This window comes from Theropithecus gelada, chromosome 6 (assembly GCF_003255815.1).
Source record: "Theropithecus gelada isolate Dixy chromosome 6, Tgel_1.0, whole genome shotgun sequence".
Classification (NCBI taxonomy): Eukaryota; Metazoa; Chordata; class Mammalia; order Primates; family Cercopithecidae; genus Theropithecus; species Theropithecus gelada.
The window spans coordinates 165,378,952-165,402,876 of NC_037673.1; the positions used below are offsets into that span (position 1 = coordinate 165,378,952).

At 45.1% G+C, this 23,925-nt stretch overlaps 1 protein-coding gene across 4 annotated transcripts in view; it reads right to left on the reverse strand.

The window, feature by feature from the left end:
- The window catches only part of SLIT3 (slit guidance ligand 3), a 641,659-nt gene that overhangs the window by 523,232 nt on the left and 94,502 nt on the right, over positions 1 to 23,925 (reverse strand). For all 4 annotated transcript variants that reach the window (XM_025387957.1, XM_025387956.1, XM_025387959.1 and 1 more), the window contains exon 4: positions 9,599 to 9,670. In XM_025387957.1, the coding sequence (XP_025243742.1) occupies positions 9,599 to 9,670 (72 nt within the window). The remainder of the gene's footprint in view (positions 1 to 9,598; positions 9,671 to 23,925) is intronic.

A 23,925-nucleotide genomic window follows, 5' to 3' on the forward strand; every position in this document is an offset into this window, starting at 1 on the left:
CCCATGGTTTATTCCCCCATATATCCCTGCCAGTAATATCAACCAGATGTGGCAAAGAAGTCTGTGCAGAATTGTAAAAATTACAAGCATATTCTGTAATTCCAAAGCATTGTAAAGTCACAGTTTGGTTTTCTTTCCTTCTTAAAAAAAATTTAAAAACAATTTCCAAGCTGGCAGAATGTACTTCTCAGTACAAGTATTGCCTGATCACTTTAGAAAACTCTTCTGCTGGTCCACAGGGCTGAAGAGACAAAAAACGTAAAACCCAACTCTGCCTTTGATAAATCGTAGGGAATTTAGAAAGGTCTACTTGCTAGCATGTATTTAGGTCTATAAATCTTTTTCTTTCAATGTTTCAAGTATTAATATCCTAGATCTCAGATAGGAGCATGTGCTCATATATACTCATAGGAGCATATAAGTTCAAAATACTGAACCATGAAAGCTTCATAAATTTACGATTGTTATCTCTCTCTCATTCAAGATGTGTTTTTGCATAGAAAGAACACCATAAGGTAGGGGAAAAACTCACAGGGAGTAAGAGGGTGAGAAAGTCAGAGAGACCTGGCTTCACTTCTGGTGAGTGAGTGAAACTCAAGCCCAGTTTCATCATCAGTGTAGCAGACCTAAAAACACCTTTCCTGCAGGATTCTTGGGAGGACTGAAGGAGTTGGCATCAACATAAGGTACCTAGCATACATTAGGTGCTCAAAAGATGTTTGGTTCCTTCCTTCAAAATATATAAAGTAACAGAGGCTGTATGAGATCTGTGTTTCTAAAGTATGCCCCTAAGTGACACATAACAAAATCACTTAGGGTGCCTATTTATAAAGTCAAATCCCCTGGTCCATTCCAAATCGAATGAACCAGACTTCCTGGATGTGTGGCCTGGGATACAGCATTTTAACCATCGTTTCAAGAGATTTGCTTCTATATGCTAAGTTTGAAAACCAACCATAGGCTAGGTCCTTGCTCTGCTGTGGTCCTAGGCCAGCACCATCACTCGGGAATCTGTTAGAAATGCAGATCCTTAGGTCACACTCCAGACTCACACCATCAGAATTCACATTTTAACAAGATCCTTAGGTGTTCAGATACATACTAAAGTTTCAGAAGCACAGGTCTAGATTGCTATTCCCAGCTCAAAAATTCTGTAACGCAGAATCTACAAGGCCATTTAAATGTTAACCTTGTTATCAACTCTGTGGTAAGTCCACAGGCTTCTATGCTCAGCTGGACACATCCTATTGGAGGAGAGGGATGACACCTCCCAGACCTTCATCCCTGGTACTGGCTTCAGATACTACAGAGAGAATGACTCAGCACCCACCATAATCCATTCTCTGTCCACACACAGATTGAAGCAAAACCTGTCTTCAAAAGCATGACAAACCCTGGAATTGATGACATGTGCCATAAGACAAACACAAGGCTGGCCTCACTGCAGCATTCAGCGTTTGGGGGAACAGGGAGAAAAATCAGGAAATGGGGACTCAGTGTGCAAGGACATTTTCCATGAGCTTCAGGTGGTTGTGTCCCTGAAAAACATCACCCCACCTATGAGATGGTGAAGCTGGTCTTGCCATCTCTGGCCTCTGAAGTCCGGGCCGGCACACAAGGGAGCAGGTCTCTGCATCCAGCTTCAGGCAGGCGGGCAGTCTCTGAAGCCCCCCACCAGCCTGATGGATTGGTTTTTCTGTTGTGCTATTATCATTTCACCACATCAGATAACAACTCCACTGGAAAATTGGGTAGTATGGTTTTTGTTTTCTCCACTGGTTTTTCACTTTTATAGCACTGTTTCACATCAATGCAGAGTTTTATAGGGACACATATTGCATGTAGTTATGTTTTAAAGTTTAGTGCTGAATTGGAAGACGAAGGTGGCTGCAAAGGGCTCTGTGAGTAGCAGAAAGCACTACCTAGAGGTGCACGGCTCCAGTCATTCAACAACTCGGAGCTCATTTAGGGCTTCATAGAGATAAAGGAGCTGGCATTCACTGAATTCGTAACTAGGCACCTGGCACTTTAGTTACTAACTTCTCAGTAGTACAGTACAGGAATCATGGTTAGGAATGTGGGCTCTGGAGTCAGGCAAGCTTGAGTTTCAACTTTGGCTCAGCCAGTTACTGGCTCTGTGACCTTGAGCAAGCTGTCTAAATCTCTAGGCCTCTGTTTCAGTCTCTCTAAAATGGGGATAATATCATGGCTACCTCTGACATCTGAGAGGGAGTGAGAGAATATAGGTGAAACGCTTCGCAGAGCACCTGACCCCTAGCAAATACACCACACACATTTGGGAACTGATCAGGGCTGAATTGCCCCTGCCCCCCACCCCCGAAAGGCTTATGTGGAAGCCCTAATCCCAATACCTCAGAACATAACCATATTGGAGATTAGGTTGTTAAAGTGGTGATCAAGTTAAAATGAGGCCAGCAGGGTGGAGTCCTAATCCAACATAACTGGTGTCCTCATAAGAAGAGGAGGAGACACCAGGGGTATGCTAGCACAGAGGCACGACCACGTGAGGCGGCAGCAGGGAAGGTGGCTATCTGCAAGCCAAGGAGAGGGGCGCCAGGAGGAACCAACCCAGCCAGCATCTTGATCTCGGACTTCTGTCCTCCAGAACTGTGAGAAAATACATTTCTGTAGTTTAAGCCACTCAGCATGTGGTATTGTGTGATGGTAGCTGAGCAAGCTATTGTAGGAACTATGATTAGCATTCCTATTGTATAGCTAACCAACACAAGACTGAAAACAGTTAGGTCACTTGCCCAGGGTCACCAGAAGGGGGGATTCAAACCCAGGTCTGTCTGGTTCCCAAGTTTCTGATCCTTGCTTTAATATTGGACTGCCTCAAAGAAACATGAGATCATGGTTCTGAATGCAGCTTTCAATTTGTGTGGGCTTGGAGCATGTACACATGACACCTATGATAAAAGCAGAAAATGGTGAATATGAAGAGGCAGTGCGCACCAGCCGAGATAAAAGTTCAGAGGAGGACTCAGCTCTGGGAAGCAAATTCCCTGGAAGCTGGAGTCTAGCAGCCTTGAACTAGCAGGCTAGCAGGTTTCACCATGTTGCCCAGGCTGAACTTTCTGGTGGGGAATCTGCTCTTCCATGATAACAGTGCCAGTGACTCGGGGCTAAGTTGGTTGGCCACATTGCATACAGTTTTTGGGTGCCTGGGGATTAACTTTCCAAGTCACTTGCAACTCCACTGCCCAAGTGAACGACAGCAGGTTTAGCCTCAGTGGCATTTTTTTTTTTTTTAAAGCTGTCAAATACCTCATAGAAGGGAATGGAGAATAGATAAGCCCTCCACCTGGCTGCAAGTACAACTGCCTATGCAGCTATGGGTTTTTTGTTTGTTTGTTTGTTTTTGAGACGGAGGCGCGATCTCAGCTCACTGCAACCTCTGCCTCCTGGGTTCAAGTGATTCTCCTGCCTCAGCCTCTGAGTAGCTGGGACTACATGCGTGCGCCACCACGCCCTGCTAATTTTGTGATTTTAGTAGAGACAGGGTTTCACCATGTTGGCCAGGATAGTCTCTATCTCTTGACCTCATGATCCACCCACCTTGGCCTCCCAAAGTGCTGGGATTATAGGCGTGAGCCACCGTGCCCGGCGGCAGCTGTAAGTTTTAAACCATTACCAAATATGGAACAGACTATTTGAACCTGAATCTGGGATAGGTGGGCCGAAAGGAGCCCCTTGGACTGCTCATCCTTATATGGCAAAGATAAACTTTTTTTCTTTCTTTTCTTTCTTTTTTTTTTTTTGAGACAGAGTCTCGCTCTGCCACCCAGGCTGGAGTGCAGTGGCACAATCTCAGCTAAGTGCAAGCTCCACCTCCTGGGATCAAGCGATTGATCCTCACCTCAGCCTCCCGAATAGCTGGGATGACAGGCATGCACCACCATGCCCGGCTAATTTTTGAATTTTTAGTAGAGACAAGGTTTTGCCACATTGGCCAGGCTTGTCTCAAACTCCTGGCTTCAAGTGATTGGCCCGCCTCGGCCTCCCAAAGTGTTGGGATTATAGGCATGAGCCACCACTCCCGACTGCAATGATAAATTCTTAAAAAAAAAGTTGTGAACCATGTGTCCCTCAGCCCCCATGAAAGCTCTCTAATCTGGTAAAACACAGAGGGTATATTTTGTTTGTTTGAGATGGGGTCTCACTCTGTCGCCCAAGCTGGAGTACAGTGGTGTGATCTCAGCTCACTGCAACCTCTGTCTCCAGGGCTCAAGCAATCCCTGCACCTCACCTCCCAAGTAGCTGGGACCACAGGTGCAGGCCACCATGTCTAGCTATATTTTTGTATTTTTGGTAGAGGCGGAGTTTCACCATGTTGCCCAGGCTGGTCTCGAACTCCTGAGCTCAGACAATCCGACTGCCTTGGCCTCCCAAGCTGCTGGGATAACAGGCATGAGCCACTGCACCCAGCCATGCAGGGGATTTTAATCACTGTTTGCAACTTGCCTTCTGCTCCTTCTAAAGAATTTCTGGCAATATTAACCAGTCAGCCTTTAAATAACTAGAAATCCTTCACTGTCTCTCCCATGGGTAGGTTAAAGAAAAACCTGGAAGGGGATGGCAAAGGGAGAAACTAATAGCCTATAGGCCATGCAAGATCATGCTCCATCCTGTCCTCGCTAGATGAAGCCCAGAGAGGCCAAGTAACATGCCCAGGGCCACACAGCTTACAGGTAGAAGAGCCAGCATGACGACCCAGGTCTTCCCACTCCAAGTGCAGTGCTCATCCAACCCGCCTCTAATTTGGAGACTGGACTCCTTCCCTAGGTGCTGCAATGTTTATACCACAGAGCCCAGCGCCTCAGCGTATGCACTGCTCTCATCAGCTGGCCAGTCAAGGTCAGCCGTGACCATCTTCCATGCAGTATTTACTATGTGCTTTGTTCAATGCCAATTTTTTCCCCCAGATAATTCCTATTTATCCTCACAACAACATGGAGAAGTCATTTCTACCATTGTCTATGTTACTGATGAAGAACCTGGGACAAGAGAGGTTAAGTAACTTGCCAAAGGTTTCAGGACACACAGTGGGCAGTCCCTTAACCCCTTCACTTGACTGCCTCCTCCTGTCCTCTGCTCTGGGTCAGGTGCTGCAAGGAGCCTAGAAAGAACAGAAGCCCAGTCTCCACACTTGACCATGATCTATGTCAGGATGTCAGGGGGCAAATATTTACTGAGTGACCCAAGTATGGTGGAGACCTCACTGGGCATTTTGCAGACCACAGCAATATAAGTTCAGGGCACTTCCAAGATCTGGGATTTCTGGGATTCTATGGCTCATGCTCTGTGTGTTTGAACAGCATAAGAGGACAGATACCCCGCTAATACACACATGGGTCAGATGGTACCGGCTGTGACGATGGGTACACGGAGGGTAGCCAGCAAAGTCCTAAGGGAAACCCTCAGATATATGACAGGTCCATCACCAATCCTTTTGAGCATAACTTCAGCTGCCCATGGTAGTTAGCATGGCAGTGTGGTATGCTAGAAAACATAAGGAATTGGCAGAGACCCAGATGTGTACCAAGTCCTAGTTCCATTGCATCCTAGTTATACAACTATGGGTAAGTTAGATACCCCTAAGCTTTAGAAATAGATTTAATAATGATTCTCTTTGCATGATCATTGTGATGGTTAAGTCTAAGCATTGAGGCAAAGTGCCCAGTACAGTATTGCTTCTTAGATAGATGGGATATATAATATATACATATATATATATGCAGTAATATGCAATAATCTAAACTTTGAGCTTTAATTTCCTCATCTATAAAATGAGAGCATTGATTGAGGATTAGGCAGGGAACTCCCAGTAGAGACAAATGCAGACTCTGGAGTCAGGTTACCCAAATGTGAACCCTGGTTCTGCCACTAAGTAGTTGTCTGATAGTGTTCAAATTCTTTAACCTTTCCGTACCTGTTTCACATGTATAGAACAATACTAACCATAGTGCCTATCCCACAGAGTTGTCAGGAAAATCAAATGAGTTAATAGACACGAAGTGCTCAGAACAGCACCTGGCACTCAACGTGTTTGCTAGTGCTATTACCTATCTGGAAGTGCTATTGTAAGGATCCAAAGTACTCAAAGCACAGGGAACTGCATATACAGTGGATGCTCAATACACTAGCAGACATCTGTTGTTTTCGCATTTCACATCCCTTCTTCTGTCTTCTGATAGCAGAATTACTCTTTACTGTGGGGAGCCCATTCTCTAAGCAAGTGGGATGAACACAGCTTGATCATCAGAGGACACCATCTCATTAGCAACATTGATTGGCTGGGACATGGGCATATATGACCAAGCTAAGTAACCAGAGTCTACCCTCAGTTCTTTCCAACAGGAACATTGACCAAGTCCCTCTTCACCAGGATCTCTGAATTAGTGCATTTTGAGTCTTTTGCATTAGCTCACAAACAAGTCCATGGTTCCAAGGGAGTGAAGGAGCAAGATGAAGACCTAATGACATCTGCAAGACCCTGGATCCAGCTGTTCCTGAAGCCATTCATAACTACTACTGCTCTTCTCAGCTATGTGAATCAATATATTGCCTCTCTGGGCTAAACTAACTTCTGTCACTTGCTAGTGAGTGGTGTTATAGTCACAGCATAGGTTCTCATAAATATTATTTCCCTTTTCATTACTATTCAAAGCCTGTTTTTATTACATGACTATAGACTTTCCAAGAGATATTCTTTGGATAAATACAAAATATTAAGTAGTTTTGCCTGTACGACAAATTAAAAAAGTAGTATCAAGAATTGTTTGTCCCACATGGCATACTCTAGCGTAGCCAGCCACATAGAACCCACATTTAGCATGAAAAATGCCTCACTGTGTCTATTGAGATGCAGTGCTCTTTTAAAACAGAGCCAGTGGCATATGTACACACACTCATGATTGCACAGTTATTGATTTCTAATTTGTACCCTGCTTACTTCCAAAAAGGCTCTGGAGTGGCTGACAAAATAAGACAAAGACACAGAGGGCCATTAAGGAAAATCAAAGATCAAGCCCAGAGAGAAAAAGGGATTGCTGATTATAGCCCAAACTTGGGTTAATATAGCTGCTTCAATAAAAAAAAAAACTATATTTAGCTCTCAGCTTTTTGGCAGCCATTCAAAGTGTGTCATAATAGGGCACACAGAGAACTGGACATCCTTCATGTCTACAGCTCAGCACCCAGAACAGAGGCCATGCTGGAACAGACACGCAGGGAAAACCTTACTGAATGAGTGAGTGAACGAATAAATGAATGAACAGTGGATAAAAGAATCAAAGCTCGCCAAGGGCGCTGTTTCTATCCTTAGGCCTATATCATTCATTTATTCATCTACCCATTCAACCATCACTGACTGAGCGCCTATGTGTGCCAAACTACCCCCGGACAGGGACCCAGCAAGAGACGGATACCAAAATGAGTCAAATGTCATCTCTGCTTTCCCAGCTGCAGCTCTCTGACTTGACGCAAAAGCTCAGCGTAATTGACCTCAATGCTTATCACAACTCCTAGTCTCTTCATGCCTCCCAGAGAAAGGAGATCAGAAACTGAGGTGGTAAAGACGGGAACTGTAGGAGTAATAAGAGTTGCCTTGGTGCTTACACTTATACAGCAATTTAAAAAAAAAACATGCACACCATATGATCTCACTGGATACTTACAGTTCCTCTACGAGGTAGGTAAAAGGGAGGAGAGGGTATCTCCCTTTACTGATGAAGATATTTAGATACCAAAGGAAAAGTGACTCTGTCAAGCTCTCTCAGGACATGGCAGAGGACATAACTCATAGGTTCCTCATGCCCACGTCCCTGGCTCCCAGAATCTCAGAGACCCGTTATCACCACTTGAACTTCCTACTTTGCCTGGATCAAGACCAACTCTGCAAAAAATGGCCATCACCTGATAGCCATGGGAAGGTTTCTGTGAGCAAGAACTAGCCCACCTGACAACCTGCAGCCGCTGGGATGCTCAGACCCCACCCACATAAAGTCGTCCAGCATTCCAGCCTCACAGGTACCTTCCCTTTGCCTTTAAACTGATGCTCATTTCTCAGATGAATAGTATATACTCTGCTGCAGTACTTAGTTAAGAGCAGGTTGAAAGGTGCAATGCAGTACTGGGTGGAGAGATGGTGATTATGTGAGCATCTAAGGGCAGAGCTATACAAGGCAGGGGATGTTACAAACCAGGGTGGTTTCTGGTATGCCTATTTGGCATAGCTGATCCAGCTCTTCTGGACCCGCCAGGCTGCTGAACAATATTTCCTCTGCCCCCATGCCCATCCAGGCAGACCCAGACTGGAAGAGTAAAAAGGAGGGTATAGCCTTTCCTACATTTAGCAAAGTCAGCTAAGGCGACTGAGCCAGAGAAACGGGGCACACAGCAAGAGGAGACCCGACAAAGTTCAGAAGGCAAGCAAGACCACTGCATGACTGGAATACCAGACAACCCTTGCCTGTTCTTGTTCCAGCAAAGTGCCCTTTTAAAATAAATTTATGTATATAGTCTGTGTGTGTGTGTGTGTGGCTGGGTGTATAGACATATATAAATATATATTCCTAATTCAGAACTCCTTCGTAAGTGCACACACTGACATGTGTTTCGTGTTTCCCAATTTATCCCAGAGCCTGTATGCAGTGTTTGGCTGCACAAGTAGGCATTAAATGCAACCATTGGGAATCAGAATGGTGGCCACAACATTGGAGCCTCCTTGCAATGTTAGAGTCTTCCCAGCCAGGCTGTAAATCTTGCTACCTGACTGCAAAGCCATCCAGGACTGTGTCGCTTCATTCAGAAAGGTGAGCCTTGGGCAATCCAGTACACCCCATGAACTGAGTCACTACCAGCATGATTTCGGGTTCACTGTCAATAATTTAATTAGCACTTGCCTGACGTCTGCAATACATGAATCACAGTCTCCACTGTCACCTGCAACTCCAGCTCCTGGGCTTCCAAACTCTCCCACTGAATAATAGAGGTATCTCCAACTCTCCCCTCTCCTCATTTTACCCTGGACCACTGACAAGGATAAAGCAAAATTCAACATGCTTCTTCCTTTCCCCACAAAATCATAAACCCCCAGACCCAGGGTTCCTCAACTGGCAGCGCTAGGAAGTGGGAAAAAGGAAAAGGCAGGAGCTGCTCCAACCAGTAAGGTGATAAGGTTGCCGTGTTTGGTCCAAACCGTTGTCTTCTGAGACCACTGGCAGTCTCGCGTGAATAAACCTATCTCAAACCCCAGCTCAGGGAATTTCCCTGAAGTAAGTTCAGACCCACAGTAAATGGAAGCATCTCCTCCCTCCTTGCAAGGCCATTGATCGACTACCACACATCACTAGTCCTCACTGATCACACAAGCCGCCGATGTCTGAGAGAAGGAGCAAGAAGTCAGGCCTGGAAGTGTTTGGGGGTGGACGTCAGGTCAAAGCCCTGCTCCAAGTCTCTATGTCAGGGCCTAACTGCCAAGCTCCACACGGCACGGCGCTCCACAAACCACATCCTCCGCGTCACCAAAGCCAGGCAAGGCACAAGGTAAAGAACACAAGGCAACTCTACTCACAGTCTGGTGAGCTTCGGCGTGCTCTGGAAAAGCAATTCTGGAAGGACTTGGAGCTTATTCTTGTTCAGGCGCCTAAAGAGGAAAGAGAATGGAAGGATGTCAAGGAGACATTAAACCAGATCAAATGTATTCAGATACCGCTTTAATCAATCAGTCAATCAATCAGTAGGCATTAAGAGACTCTCTACATCTTTCAGTATGGGCTGCTCAACACATGTAAGGTATAGTCCCTGTCGGTGGGGCTTAGAGTCAGACTGGGAACGCAAAGCAAAGGTCAGTCAAAAGTAAAAAAACAGCACACGCACTGTGCTGCCACGCCTCCATCAGCTGTGATCTTGGACAGACATCACTAATGGATCACAATATTCCTTCCCATGGACCAGACAAGACTTTTGAACTTTTCTCGCCATGAGCTCCATGTAGCTATTGCTGAGTGATGGAAATAGCATGTGAAATATGCCCCTAAAAACATAAAGGGGCCAGGCACGGTGGCTCACGCCTGTAATCCCAGCACTTTGAGAGACTGAGGCAGGCAGATCATGAGGTCAAGAGTTCAAGACCTTCTTGGGCAACATGGTGAAACCCCATTTCTAATAAAAATACAAAAAATTAGCTGGGCATGGTGGTGTATGCCTGTAGTCCCAGCTACTTGGGAGGTTGAGGCAGGAGAATTGCTTGAACCCAGGAGGCAGAAGTTGCAGTGAGCTGAGATCGTGCCACTGCACTCCAGCCTGGTGACTGAGCAAGACTATGTCCAAAAAAAAAAAAAAAAAAAAAAAAGAAAGAAAGAAAGAAAGAAAAAGAAGAAACCATAAATGAAATATCAGAGGAAATATTCAGGATCCTAAATGGTGATCATGGGAGCAGATAGCAGTTGCTTTAGGAATAGAGAAGAGGGCATGGCAGATCCCCTTGGATTGAGGAACAAAATGGAATTCTGGCCATCTTGGCTCTGTGGACCAGAGTAGGGTTCCACTGTGAGTTTTGTGGGTCCTTGGCAATTTTGCCTTTGTGGGCTGCTTTCTCCATCAAAAAAATTTTTCATATTATATTTTATAACTATGTTGGTATAAATGCAAATATATTAACATTACATAACATTTCTACCCAAAAGTTCATTTTTGTCTTCCAATATTAGAAGAAATTAAAACATTTTCATGAGCCCCTAACAGTATTATAGATCCTTATCACCGTCTCCACTGGGACTCATGGAGAAGTACGCGCTGGGTCAGGAACCAAGGTCTGGGCATGAGGTGGGGCTTGTGGCAAAAATCAGCCCAGTAGGGATGGCTCACATTGGATGTTGGCCAACAGAGCCAATCAGTCTCTCTTAAGCATGGTCAATGCTAAACACCCACAGAAAGGCCACCTGAGTTTTTAAGTGACACAGAGTCACCATTATGATCTCATGAAGGCTGCTTTCTTGGGAGCATTAGGCCAAGAGAGAGGCCCTGTTGCATGCTAACCCCACGCCCTTCTGCCCTAGTGAGGTGACACAGCCTAGCAAGGGAAATGGGAAGCCACCTAAACCATGGTTAAAGCATACACCCCACAGTCCCCAGAATTCTTCAGAGCCAAAGAGCAGTTCATAGCCTGATGAATTTTTCTACTTAGAGTGAATTGAGTGTGTCCTATTTATTACATGGTATAACTATATGATCCCCATCTGAGAGCTAAGCAAACTAAGGAATAGAAAAGGTGAGCTTCTCCCTAGCTCCTGGCCCCCTTCCCCTGCCACCAAGCAAACATGCTTCCCTATTTGGGATTTTGCTCCCATTTCCCCCCTCTTTCTTCCTAGGTCTATGGACAACAACTTTAGAGGGATGAGCGACTAGAAGGAGGCCAAGCAGGACAAAGCATGGGAGAGAGAAGCATTGAAGACTTCACATAATAAGCTCACTGTCAAGAGGGTGCTACTCAGTCTGACAGCCATGCAGCGAGTGGGTAAGCATTGGGCAGGGATGCCATTCACGAGACTCCTGATTAGGAGGAGGCAAGGAGGAAAGGTTGGAAAGTTGGATAAGATAAACTCTAATTCCCTGGCCACCTCTGGGGCAGCCTGACTCTTATTTTGTTTTGCTTGAGACGGAGTCTCACTCTGTTGCCCAGGCTGGAGTGCAATGGTGCAATCTTGGCTCACTGCAACCTCCACCTCCCAGGTTCAAGTGATTCCCCTACCTCCGCCTCCCCAGTAGCTGAGATCACAGGCACGCACCACCACGCATGGCTAATTTTTGTATTTTTAGTAGAGACGGGTTTCACCATGTTGGCCAGACTGTTCTCAAACTTCTGACCACAAGTGATCTGCCCGCCTCAGCCTCCCAAAGTGCTGGAATTACAGGAGTGAGCCACCGTACCCAGCTGAGGGAAGCCTGACTCCTAGCCCAGTGCTTTTTATTTTTTAAAAATTGCTGTAAAATCACATATCATGAGATTTATCTTCTTAGCAATAAAAAAACTGTACACTAAAAGTGTAGTTAGTTCAGTAGTGTTGAGTATATTTACATCATTGAGCAACTAATCTCCAGAACTTTTTCATCTTGCAAAACTGAAACTCTGTCCCTATTGAACAACAACTCCCCGTCTCTCCTTCTCCCAGCCCCTGGCAACCACCGTTCCACTGTCTGTCTCTGATTTTGCCTGGTGCTCTTCGACCACTGCCAGTATCTGCTTTTTGTGTGTTCCTGTCACTAAAGTAGAAAAAAAAAAAAAGTGGGGAACTCTGGGAAGAGCAGGATGAGGCAATATCTATTTTTATGTTTCAAGTAGTTCCCATGTTCTCAGTGATAACAGTTGGAAGCCATTGGAACTGGAGAAGGCTTGATGTGATGTCTTCGGGATTCACTGGGGCTGGGCACAGGTCTGGCTATATTGTGCCCTTGTGAGATCTGAGGCAAGCTATCTAGCCCTTTGGACCTCAGTTTTGGATCTGCAAAATGGGTTACGGTGAGTCTTAAATGACACAGTGTCTATGCAAGTGTTCAGCACTGCAATAAGAGCATGGCAACAGTGATGATAATGGTGCTGACTGAGTTCTACATGCATGTCAAACGCCATGTCACGCGCTACACAGACAGGATCTCAACTGCAGCAGTGCTCACGGTAGGTGTCATTATTAATCCTGTCTCATACAGAATGAACCTGAAGCCTGGGGAGGTCAAGCCATCCCCAAGGCCACAGTGTCAGGGAGTGGTAGTGGCAGGATTTGCACCCAGTCGGTCAGACTCCAGAGCTCTAGTTCTGAACCACCATGTTACTCGAAGCCTTTCAATAAATAACAGCTCCCTATCCCTTTCCCTTTCTTAATTTTTCTGTTTCTTTTCATCCACAGTTGCCACTTCCTGCAACCCATCCAAGGCAATGAACCACTCTGTGTACATGGGCCTCCCTGAAAAGGAACTCTCTTGGAGGTCCCCAAGGCAGGAACTGGGTCTCTATGTGGGTCTGTCTGGACCCACCCTCTATTGTCACAGCTGTATAAGCCTTATAAGAGTTACATTCAGAGAACCAACACTCCAGTCTAGGCAAAAATCCTAAAACCCAGCCTGCCGCTGTCTGCAGTGAGTAGGGTGTTCAGTTTGCTGAAAACCCTAAACCAGAGTTGAAGCTAAAAATAAAACCAGCTTGGCTCCAAGGCTCCTGGAAGGGAAGGAATCATTTTGTTTTTTGCCGGTATTTGTGGCTGGACAAAAATAAAAATACAACCAAATTTAGTCAATTGTGCGCTGCCCACTGCTTCATAAACCCTGAATGAGGATTCTGGGGGAGATGGGTGGGGCAATCCCAAAAGCCTTGGGACCTTTCCACTTGAGCTTGGGCAGGTCGCCTCCTGGTTCTCAATATCAGAAGGAGCTAGATACTGTATTTCCAGGTAACTCCAGGATCTATTCATATTTACTGAGTGAACAGCCCGGCCTGGAAAGTCTTCCTTGAAAAGGTGATGAAGGCTCCAAGCTGTATAAGGTACGCTTCCCATGTGGCCACTATGAAAGCAGCCCCTGAACAGGAAAATGAACAGAATAAGACGTGCTGTTCTCCTGATAAACAGGTAAGTGCCGGGTGCAGACAGCGGCTATTGGCCACAGTGCACTCATGCCATCTGCTGTTCTGTTACTCTGGGCCCAGAGGTGGAGATCTCCTGCCATAGTTCAAGCTGGAAGTAAATCCACGATTACTGAATGGAGAACAGGACTGAATGCGACTCATATGAGGACAGAACTGAAAAAGTCAGCAAACGAGATGTGGGCCAGGGCAATGACAGGATAAGGCCTTCCTAGGTATTCCCTCTCCCGCTCAGATCAAAACTCCTTCTCAGCCTTCCTAATGCAACAATGGGGAGCACAAAGGTAAAAAAACCAACTGGCTGCTGAGTTGCAAAGTCACACTGATTTTTCAGCCAGAACTGAGAAGCACCAAGAAATAGGCCCTTGTCTTTGTGGAACCACTAAAGGCCTTTCTGGATGTACCTGGGTGTAAGATATAATTAGAAATTTTTGCCACTTCATTGAATTCATCCATGTATCCATTCAACCATTCATCCATCCAACTGTTCATTTATCTGTACATCCAACCACCATCCATCTATCCATCAACCCATCTACCCAAGCATTCACTCACTCATCCATCCAACCACCATTTACCCATCTATCCATTCTTTAATTTCTCCAGTCATTTTTTTCAATATGAACATACAAAAATGAGTAAGATACAGTCCCTTCTTTTAAAAATGTCATATGCTTACTGTAGAAGACAGACCTGAAAACAAAAAATTGCCATGATCTTGAAAGCAAAGGTGTCGTGGGAACACAGTGAAGCAGCAGCTAACCCAGTCCTTGTTAAAAGAAGACTTCCCAAGGAAGATGGTTTTGAGTTTAGTTTTAAAGGATGACTAGGACTCCTTAAGGAGACAGGGATGGAGAGTTCTAGACTGAGAGAGCAATACATGCTCTGTACTCCATGGAGGGCCAGGAGACAGAGGGGCATTTGGGAAGCAGGCTGGCATTGCTGGAACGCAGAGGTGACCTGCCAACACAAGTGATAAAGGTGTACAACTAGGCAGCAGTCATACCATAAGGGGCCTTTTTATCCATAATAAAGAATTTGGGCTTGGCTTTTTACAGATAGTAAGAGGGAGACAGAGAAAGGGTTTGAGCAAGGGAGTGATACTCTGGTTTGAATTTTACAAAAGTTCTCCTGGCCAGGTGCAGTGGCTCACGCCTGTAATCCCAGCACTTTGGGAGGCCAAGGCGGGCAGATCACAAGGTCAGAAGCTTGAGACCAGCCTGTCCAACATGGTGAAAACCCATCTCTACTAAAAATATAAAAATTAGGTGGGCTTGGTGGTGCACATCTGTAATCCCAGCTACTCGGGAGGCTGAGGCAGGAGAATCACTTGAACCTGGGAGGCAGAGGTTGTGGTGAGATCACGCCATTGCACTCCAGCCTGGTGACGGAGCAAGATTCCGACTCAAAAAAAATATATATATATACACACACACACACACACACACACACACACACACACATCTCCTGAGTAGCAGTAAGCCCGGTTTGGAAGAGGGTGAAATCAGAAGCAGGAAAACCAGTTCACAGGGTTCTTGGGTAACCAGTGTCTCTGTGTGAAGACTTGGTTAAGGATAACAGTGTGGCGGAAGTGTAGGAGAGAGAGGTGAGTACAATCGACTGGGTTTTGTGACAGGATGTACGTGAGGACTGAGGGAGTTACAGGAGTGTGAGTATGAAAAGTGGCTCCAGGTTGAGTAACTGATCAGTCAAATTACCAATCCCTAATGAAAGGAACAGAGAAGGGAAGAACACCGTGCGGAAGGTGTGTGTTTAGATTCAGGATTTCTGTAACACTGAAATCTCTCAAATATGTTTTGACAACCAATAGCAGCAGCTAGTAATAACACTAAAACCATGAGCTAGGCATTGTACTGAGCACTTTACATGCACTACCTCATTTAATCTCCATGGAAACACTCAGAGGGCCAGCGCTCTTCGCATCCCTATATTTAGGAAATACCGGCCTAAGACAGTTAAGAACTTGCCCAAAGTCAAGCTTGACCAATGTGATAGTTGGTGGGACTTGAACCCAGGTGCCTGCTGCTAAGCCTGTGCTCTTACCTACTATGTGTAGTGAGAATTCTTAATTTAGCCCTTCATTATAAACTGTCTTATCACCTACGTTTCAAAGGCTAAAACTGGGAAATACAACTAAAAATTCCTTTGTGTCCCAACAGTAGCCAACACAGCATCAGGCACACAAAGAACCTTCCAGAAGGGCCTGCTGAATTTCGTGAATAAGCCAAAAGGTAGGAAAGGCCAGCTAGGGGAGCCTGATTAATCAATAACCCTGGTGAGCTGGGAAGTCACACTATATGGGGGTAAACAGGGCTCCCAGAGTGCCTGCCTGAGTCTGTCTTCGTCCTTCAGAAACTTTACTTAGAGACTCAGCTTTCAGAGGTATCAACCTCACTGAGAAGCAAAGCGAGCAGGGGGAAGGGCTCACTACTTCCCCTCCTTCAGGAAAGGGAAGGGGTGAGGGGCCACCAGGGCCTGGGCATGGCCCACTGCATATAAGTCCCCTTCTTTCCTCAGGGAAATGTGTGGGATCTCAGCTGCCCAATCAGGCCTGAGGGAGGAAGAAAGTCAAAGCATGCTAATCCCTACAGGTCACCAGGACTGTTTGCTTTAGTAATGAACTCAATTGTTTCCCCTTCCCCAGGCAGCTTCTTAGGCAGGCTGAATTCTTTCTCAGTCTATTGGTACTTTCAGAAACACTCACATGTCTCAACAACAAGAAGCCAAGCAGTTTTGTCATCTAGAGCAGAGGCTCCATGCCACTCCCAGTGGAGAGAGGGAGAGGGACAATGCTTCCTGCCAGCTGCTGCTCCAGGCCAGCAAGCCCCAGGGATGATGGGTACAGGCTCCGGGCAAGGGCAGAACCAAACTTTGCAGGCCTCAAACATCAGTTCAGAGATGACATCATCAACTATGAAGATGTACAGATGTCAGTATAAATCACGGGCAAACTTGAACTCTGGAGAGTCAAAAGAGCAGAGATCCTTGCTGTGGGGCTGTTCCAACTTGTTGTTTGCTCTAGTCACTGAAGGCCTCTTACTTGCTTGGTTTCCTCACCTGTTTAATAGCCAGTTTGGACTTTTTTTCCTGCTATGCGAATTTTCATAATGCAAACTGGATCTAATCTGAGCAATTCAATAAGGAAGCTAATTTGTGATGGTTGTTGGTTTATACCAGTGTCATGATCAGGAATGGCCCCCACATGTGAGGCAGGAAAGCCTAATGGCTTACAGACTCAATACCCATGGCCATTTTAGTTGAATGATGCTATTCTTTACTTTTGTGGCTTCCCTTTTTTGGAGGGACAAGCAGCTTCATTGAGATATAATAGAGCTTCCTTACAGTAAGTGTGGACCAACCCACAATTTATTTTGATGGCTTAGCTGCGAGTTGACCTGAGATTTGTCTTCCATGGTATTCAGTATTTGCTCAATGACATTTAGACTAGCTTACGCTAATTTTGAAAATCTGTTATTTTTTAGTTTGTAAGTTGTGAAAGTCCTAATAGCAATTAAAAACCCCTTTATTTTTGACATTTCTGTAGGATAAATAATTTTGTGGTCATATTCTAAAATTCTGATCCCTAAGCAGTTTTTTTTTTTTTCCTCATTGAAGTTGTTTGCAAAAACCCTTTTAAAAAATAACCTAAAGATTATTTTAGGAACACAATTATTATGTAATAGCAAAACATGTACCTCATGGGATATCTGAGAGGGCTGAATGGTTTAACATCTGTAAAGGGCTTTGCAATGTTTCTCAAGGGCTCAATAAGTGGTAGCTGTTACAGCTACTGTTATTATCATTATAATCATCCCTAGATGTCCCAAGAGGTTGGAAATTCAGGAGATTTATTTCTCCTTCATAGATGACTGTATTGGTCAGCAAGGCAATAACAACCGAACTCCAAAATCTCAGTGGGTTAACACAATAAACACTTATTCCACACTCACGTAAAGGGCTTGTTCCATGTGGTATGATACCTTAGAGAAAATGTGGCCTCCAAAGCTGCTGTGCCAGGGGAAGAGAAGAAAGGAGGAAGTACATCAGCTCTTAACTCTCTTGACCCAGCAGTGACTCATACTGCTTCTCACATGATTGGCCAGAACTAGTCACATGGCACAAACCTAGCTGCAAAGGAAGCTGGGAAATCTACAGGAACACTTGGATATTTGGTTGAGGACTATCTTAACAACCAGTATGCCTTAAGCATCAAAACAGCAAAGATGTCTTTATCAGCCAGGCACAGTGGCTCATGCCTACAGTCCTAGCACTTTGGGAGGCCAAAGCGGGAGGATTGCTTGGGTCCAGAAGTTTGAGACTAGCCTGGGAGATATAGTGAAACCTCATCTCTACAAAAAATCCAAAAAATTTGCTGAGCATGGTGCCACACACCTATAATCTCAGCTACTCAGGAGGCTGGGTGGGAGGATTGCTTAAGCCTGGGAGGTGGAGGTTGCAGTGAGCCAAGATCATGCCATTGCACTCTAGCCTATGCAACAGAGCAAGATCCTGTCTCAAAAATAGATAAATAAAATAAAATAAATCAAAAAATCTTTGTCCTTGTCCATCTATCCATCCTTCCTTCCTTTTTTATGTTCACATAGGGCACTTACCACTATGAGCTAAGTGTTGTGTTAGGTGTTTTATCTGTATTATCTCACTTCATCCTTAAAGCAACTCTTTTTTTTTTTTTTTTTTTTTTTTTGAGACGGAGTCTCGCTCTGTCGCCCAGGCTGGAGTGCAGTGGCGATCTCGGCTCACTGCAAGCTCCGCCTCCCGGGCTTACGCCATTCTCCTGCCTCAGCCTCCCGAGTAGCTGGGACCACAGGCGCCCGCCACCTCGCCCGGCTAGTTTTTTGTATTTTTTAGTAGAGACGGGGTTTCACCGTGTTCGCCAGGGTGGTCTCCATCTCCTGACCTCGTGATCCGCCCGTCTCGGCCTCCCAAAGTGCTGGGATTACAGGCTTGAGCCACCGCGCCCGGCCTAAAGCAACTCTTGAAGCAGACACTGTTATGGTCATTAAGATAAGGAAACTGAGGTACAGCAAGGTTATGTAGCTTTTCCAAAATCACACAGCCCAAACTTAAGGCTTGAACAGAGGTCTCTTGGACACCAAAACCTGTGATTTTAACCCCCTTGCCATTCTGCTTCTCTAACTTTTTGGAGCTTTGTCAACAAAAGGCTGCCCAATAATCCCAGGAGGGAGGATAGAAACAAGGAATATTTGCTGGCCCTGCCTCTCTGGTTTCAGAAGAAGGCTGTGAGAGTCTCAGGAAATCCCTGCCCTATTTATGTGGTTCTAGAGAACTCTGGGGGCTTGGTCAGGATCACATCCTATTGAGATCCACCTCAGGACTCCATATGAAAAGAAAACAAGCACAAAGCCCCCCCGCAACCCCCAAAACACACATACCAAACAACCTCTTTTGACCTTTCCTGTACCTCACATTGGATTACTTTTTCTCCAACGACATGACTGTTAGGGAAATGTAGGGTACATAATGGTCTGAGCCTGCTTTGCCTCTGACCCCTGCCCTGGCTACTTCCACATGCCCCTGATGCCCAAATGCCCCTGCATCCAGAAGACCTTGATTTCAGGAGAAAAGAAGGGGGTGAGGGAGAAGATGGACAAGAGTCCTGTCTACGCAGCGGTGGAAAATCACTGGCTCTGCAGAGAGTGGACCAAAAGGCACTGTGAGTCCTCTAGTTCCAGGATGGCTGACCCACAGGCCTAAGTAATTTTTGCCTAGAACAATGCAGGGGAACCCCAGAGGCCGTAGCCAACATGTTGCTTTATACAGCACTGAAGTCAAGGGCATGGGTCTCTGGGGATCCCCAGAAGATTGTACATGGGTATATATTAGTACACTGAGGGCTCAGACTCCAAGAAAACATATTTAGGGTGGAAGAAAGCACACATTTATGCATGCATGTGAATGTGCACACACACACACAGAGCAGATAAAAATATACATGCAACTTAATAGTCATTTATAACTTCAGAGCTGGCCAGACCCATTTCAGGCAGTCAGACCACTTGGCAATCACCAAAGCTCCATCCCTATAGTGACCTCTTCCCCACGACATCTCATAATGGGGCCAACAAGGCAGACAACTCCCCAGATTCAAGAATCACTCCTGGATCTCTTTTGAGATTTTCTACTCTTGCAGCTTTCCCCGGATCAGAGTTGTTGCACATGCTCTTCCCTTCTCTGGGAATGCTCTTTACCCTGCTACCAGGATAACAGCCGCAGAGGTGTTAAGAAGTAGTCAAATTCTATAAATAATTTGAGGGTAGAGCAGACAGGATTTGCTGATGGATTGGAGGCAAGGCAAGAGAGAGAAGGAGAGTCAAGGATGAGGCTGATATTTTGGCCTGTGCATCTAAAACTTTGGAACTACTGTTACCCGAGATGGGGAAGACTGTGGGTAGAGCAGGGGGTGGGGGGCAGATTTGGATATGTTAAATTTGACATGCCTACAAATATTCCCAATTATAGATGCCCAACAGATGATGGGATATACAAATATGGGGCACTCAGGGATAAGACCAAGATAGAGAGATGTAGGTGGTAATTTAAAGTCATGAACCTGGATGTGGTTACCATGGGAGATGAAGATAAGGCAAGAGGAGTGTGGACTGAGTTCTGGGCTACACCATCCAGAGCAAGGAGGAAACAGCTCCCAGTGTGGTGGGGGAGAAGCAAGAGAGAGCAGAGTTGTGAAGGTCAAGTGAAGGGAGAGTTTCAAGGAGGGAGGGAGGAATTGGTTAGCCAACTTCTGCTGAGACACAGAGAAAGATGAGGATAACATTGGGTTTAGCAATGAAGAGCCCATTGGTGACCCTGCAAAGAGCTGCTTGGTCCAAAGATGGGCATGACTTATTAGCAGGAGTGGTTCAAAAAAGAATGGGGGAAAATTAAAAGGAACAATGATGTTGAGACATCTAAAATAAAGGAGAGAGAAAATGGGTTGATAGCTAGGAGAGAATGTGGTCAAGTGGGGGTTTATCATTTATTTAAGATGAAGGAAATTGTGACATGCTTCTGTGCTGATGAGAATGACCAGAAGAGAGGCACATTGATGATTTAGGGGAGGTAGGAGAAAAATTTTAGAGTGAAGCTCCTGAACAGGCAACAGAGGTAATTCCAGTGTACAGGGATGGCAGTGGCCTTTGGCAGGGTCAGAGACGGGTCACCTGTGGCAACAGCAGGAAGGCAGAAGTCAGGGGACAGGGGGTGGCAGATGTGGTGGTGGGTATCTGTGGAAGGTCTCTTCCAATCACTTCTGTTTCCTCAGTGAAAAACAAAGCCAGATTCTCAGTAGAGGCCAGGGAGAGAGGAGGAGAGGTATGACTGAGAAGGAAAGGTGAGACATCGCTGTTTAGGAAAGGCTGGAGGGTTACCAGGCAGCAGCCAATGCCCATTTGAGGTTAGTGATCATGAGCTGTGAGTGAGATTCGTCCACAGAAGCATGTGTTTTTCTTCAGCAACATTCAAGTCCCCTGGGTGAGAGGGTGCAAACAATAGAAGACTGAATTCAGCCAAGGTTAGGGCGTTTCCAGGCAACTATGATGGAGGAAGAGAGGGGCTCAGGAGTTAAGGGAATGTGCTTAGAGTAATTATGAAAATGAGCCATGAAATCTATGCTGAGTAATGAGGGAGGGGGCCTCATTAAGCGGGTAAGGGATGGTGACAAGTGACAAAATCTATGAATTATATGCCTCTGCAGGGTCTAAGAACTCTTGGACAGGGCATGGGGCTGGGGCTTACTTAGGAAGGCCGTACTATATAATTCTAGCTCTACCCTAGAGCTATGCAACTTCATGTAAACCACAGCCCTGGTTTCCTCCATCAACAGGATCAGTGGGTTGGATGAGATGAGTCCTAAGATGACCTATTCTATTCTCCTTATTCTGAGAGCTGGATAGAATATTTGAATTTTAAGTCCCGTTCTTAATGTACTACACAGCTTTAGGATTTAATATCCCTATGCCTTGGTTTCTTTACATCAAAATGGGCAAAATGATACCTACCAGAATATCCATTCAAATGTGTAGTGCCATGAGAAGAAAGATTTTTATCTGTTTTGTTCACTGCCACTTGAGCCTGGCAACTAGTAGGTGCTCAATAAATATTTATTGGTTAGTTGGTTGGTTCATTGGTTGGTTGAATGACTAAATGAGTGAATATCTACTCCACTTATCTCACAGAATTAGAGGAACAGATGAGCCAAAGAAGGCAAACTTTGTGAAGAACTGAAAGTGCTATGAGTTGTGTGCTGCTGCCCAAGACCTCTGTGCTGGCTTTCACTTCAGCTGTTAAAACCAGAGGATTTCATTAGGCACCTTCTAGAGTATCACAACCAGGTTACTGAACAGTCACAACACAATAGCACAAATCAAACACTTGGACCCATACTGCTTGAAAGAGGGTCCTGAGAGTTTGGAGCAAGAGGCTCATGCCAGCAGTTTTGTGCAGTAGGGTGAGGGAAGCAGAGGCAGCTTCAGAACAGAGTGAAGCCAGAGTCAGGGCGAGCGTCCTTACACCAGGTGGGGCATTCACATAAGGTTTCTATATCAGAAGAGTGAGGGGTGCTATTAATAAAAGGAAAAAGTGGATGGCCCCTAAACTCTAACTTTCTCTTTTCCATGCTGCCTGGGAATAAATATGGAAGAGCTATGTTGGGGGAAGGGAAGAGGGACTGAGAATGCGTTAGCCTCATTCTGCAAAAGCACACTCCATCAAGACATTAAGCAGGCCTTGAGTAGCCTATGGTTAATATCTACTCATTTTTACTAGGAATTAAGAGAAAAATACTTCAGGCAGTTCTTAGGATTTTTCTCCCTTTTTAAGACCCCCAAAACAATGCAGCAAAGTTGGTTCTAAATCAGATGGTATGAGCACAGTCCACCACAGATTCTCCATGTTCTCTCTGGGTTATTCTAGGCCTTTCGTCTAGGTCTCCAACCCCTTCGACCCACAGGTAGGAAACTGACAGATGCAAATTGAAATAGAAATACTCTAGCTAGTAGATGTCAGAGAGGGCAGGTGCAACTCAGCACAATTTTCTGGAAGTGCGCTGTTTAAAATGATCCTGTTTGAACCCATTGGCCTTTTCTTTTGTTCTGAGTTAGTTCAAAGTGACAAAAGAAGTCCTGACAGTAAAAGATTCAAACATTCCTAGTTTGTGAATGACAAATTTCTCTTTCGTTTTTATTCTCAACACTCGAAATCTGCAAGATCTGTTAATGATGGTGTGCCTCTCTGTGTGTTTATCTAGGCATTTACATTTATATTTACATATCCAGTAACAACAAAAAAAGTTCTTTTAAGCCTTTTCTGGCATAAACCAAAGAACGTAGAGTAATCATCTGTGACCAATTCTCATCTATAACTAATTAGAATTTTTATTTTCTCATAGCATTTCCTCCGATTCAGGTCCAAGGTTTTTTTGTTATTATTTTTTCCTAGAAAAGGAAGATACCTGGATAATACGAGAACTGTAGGATGGAAAGGGAGCTGGGTAAAAGGGGGAAAGGGGCACTTTTCAGATTGTATTGTCACTTCGATCTGATTGAATCTTTTCCTTATTCCTTTATTTTTTTTAATGCTTTTCCAGCATGGGAAGGATTTCTCAACCCTCTGGCTATTGCATTTGAACTGAAGTCTGCAGAAATAGTTTAAGAGCCCCCGCTCACCTCGCTCACTCCCACCTCAGGCGAGCAGTTCCACATCCCAACCACAGCTTTGAGATCCCATCCAAACTTGCTGGCGTCTCAAACTGAATCCCAGATGTTCACTTAGCGAAAAATAAATGAATGGCCCAAGCCGTGGACTGAAGCAGGGACCCTCACAAATAGATTCCAGGTGTGTTGGCCTCTGGACCACTATCTTTCTCTGTTTTACATACACATACACATACATACACACACACACACACGGCACCAATTCCATCCTGAAAAGAATTCAACATCATCTCCAAGTTAGAGCCAGTATAGGATGAACAGAGGTAGTTACCTAACACAAATAACATATTTTAAATTGTGGATGAAGGCAAAAGGCTCCACATTCACACTCCTTTGCCTTCAATAATCAAAATCATGATGTGTTTGATGTTCAAACTCATCTTAGGCTTAAAAGAACTAAGAATGGCTAAATGATCTGAATTATCGTCACTGTTCATTATCCATCTTAGCTGCCTTCTTGTGTTCCCCTGTGCTATGGTCCAAATGTTTGTGTCC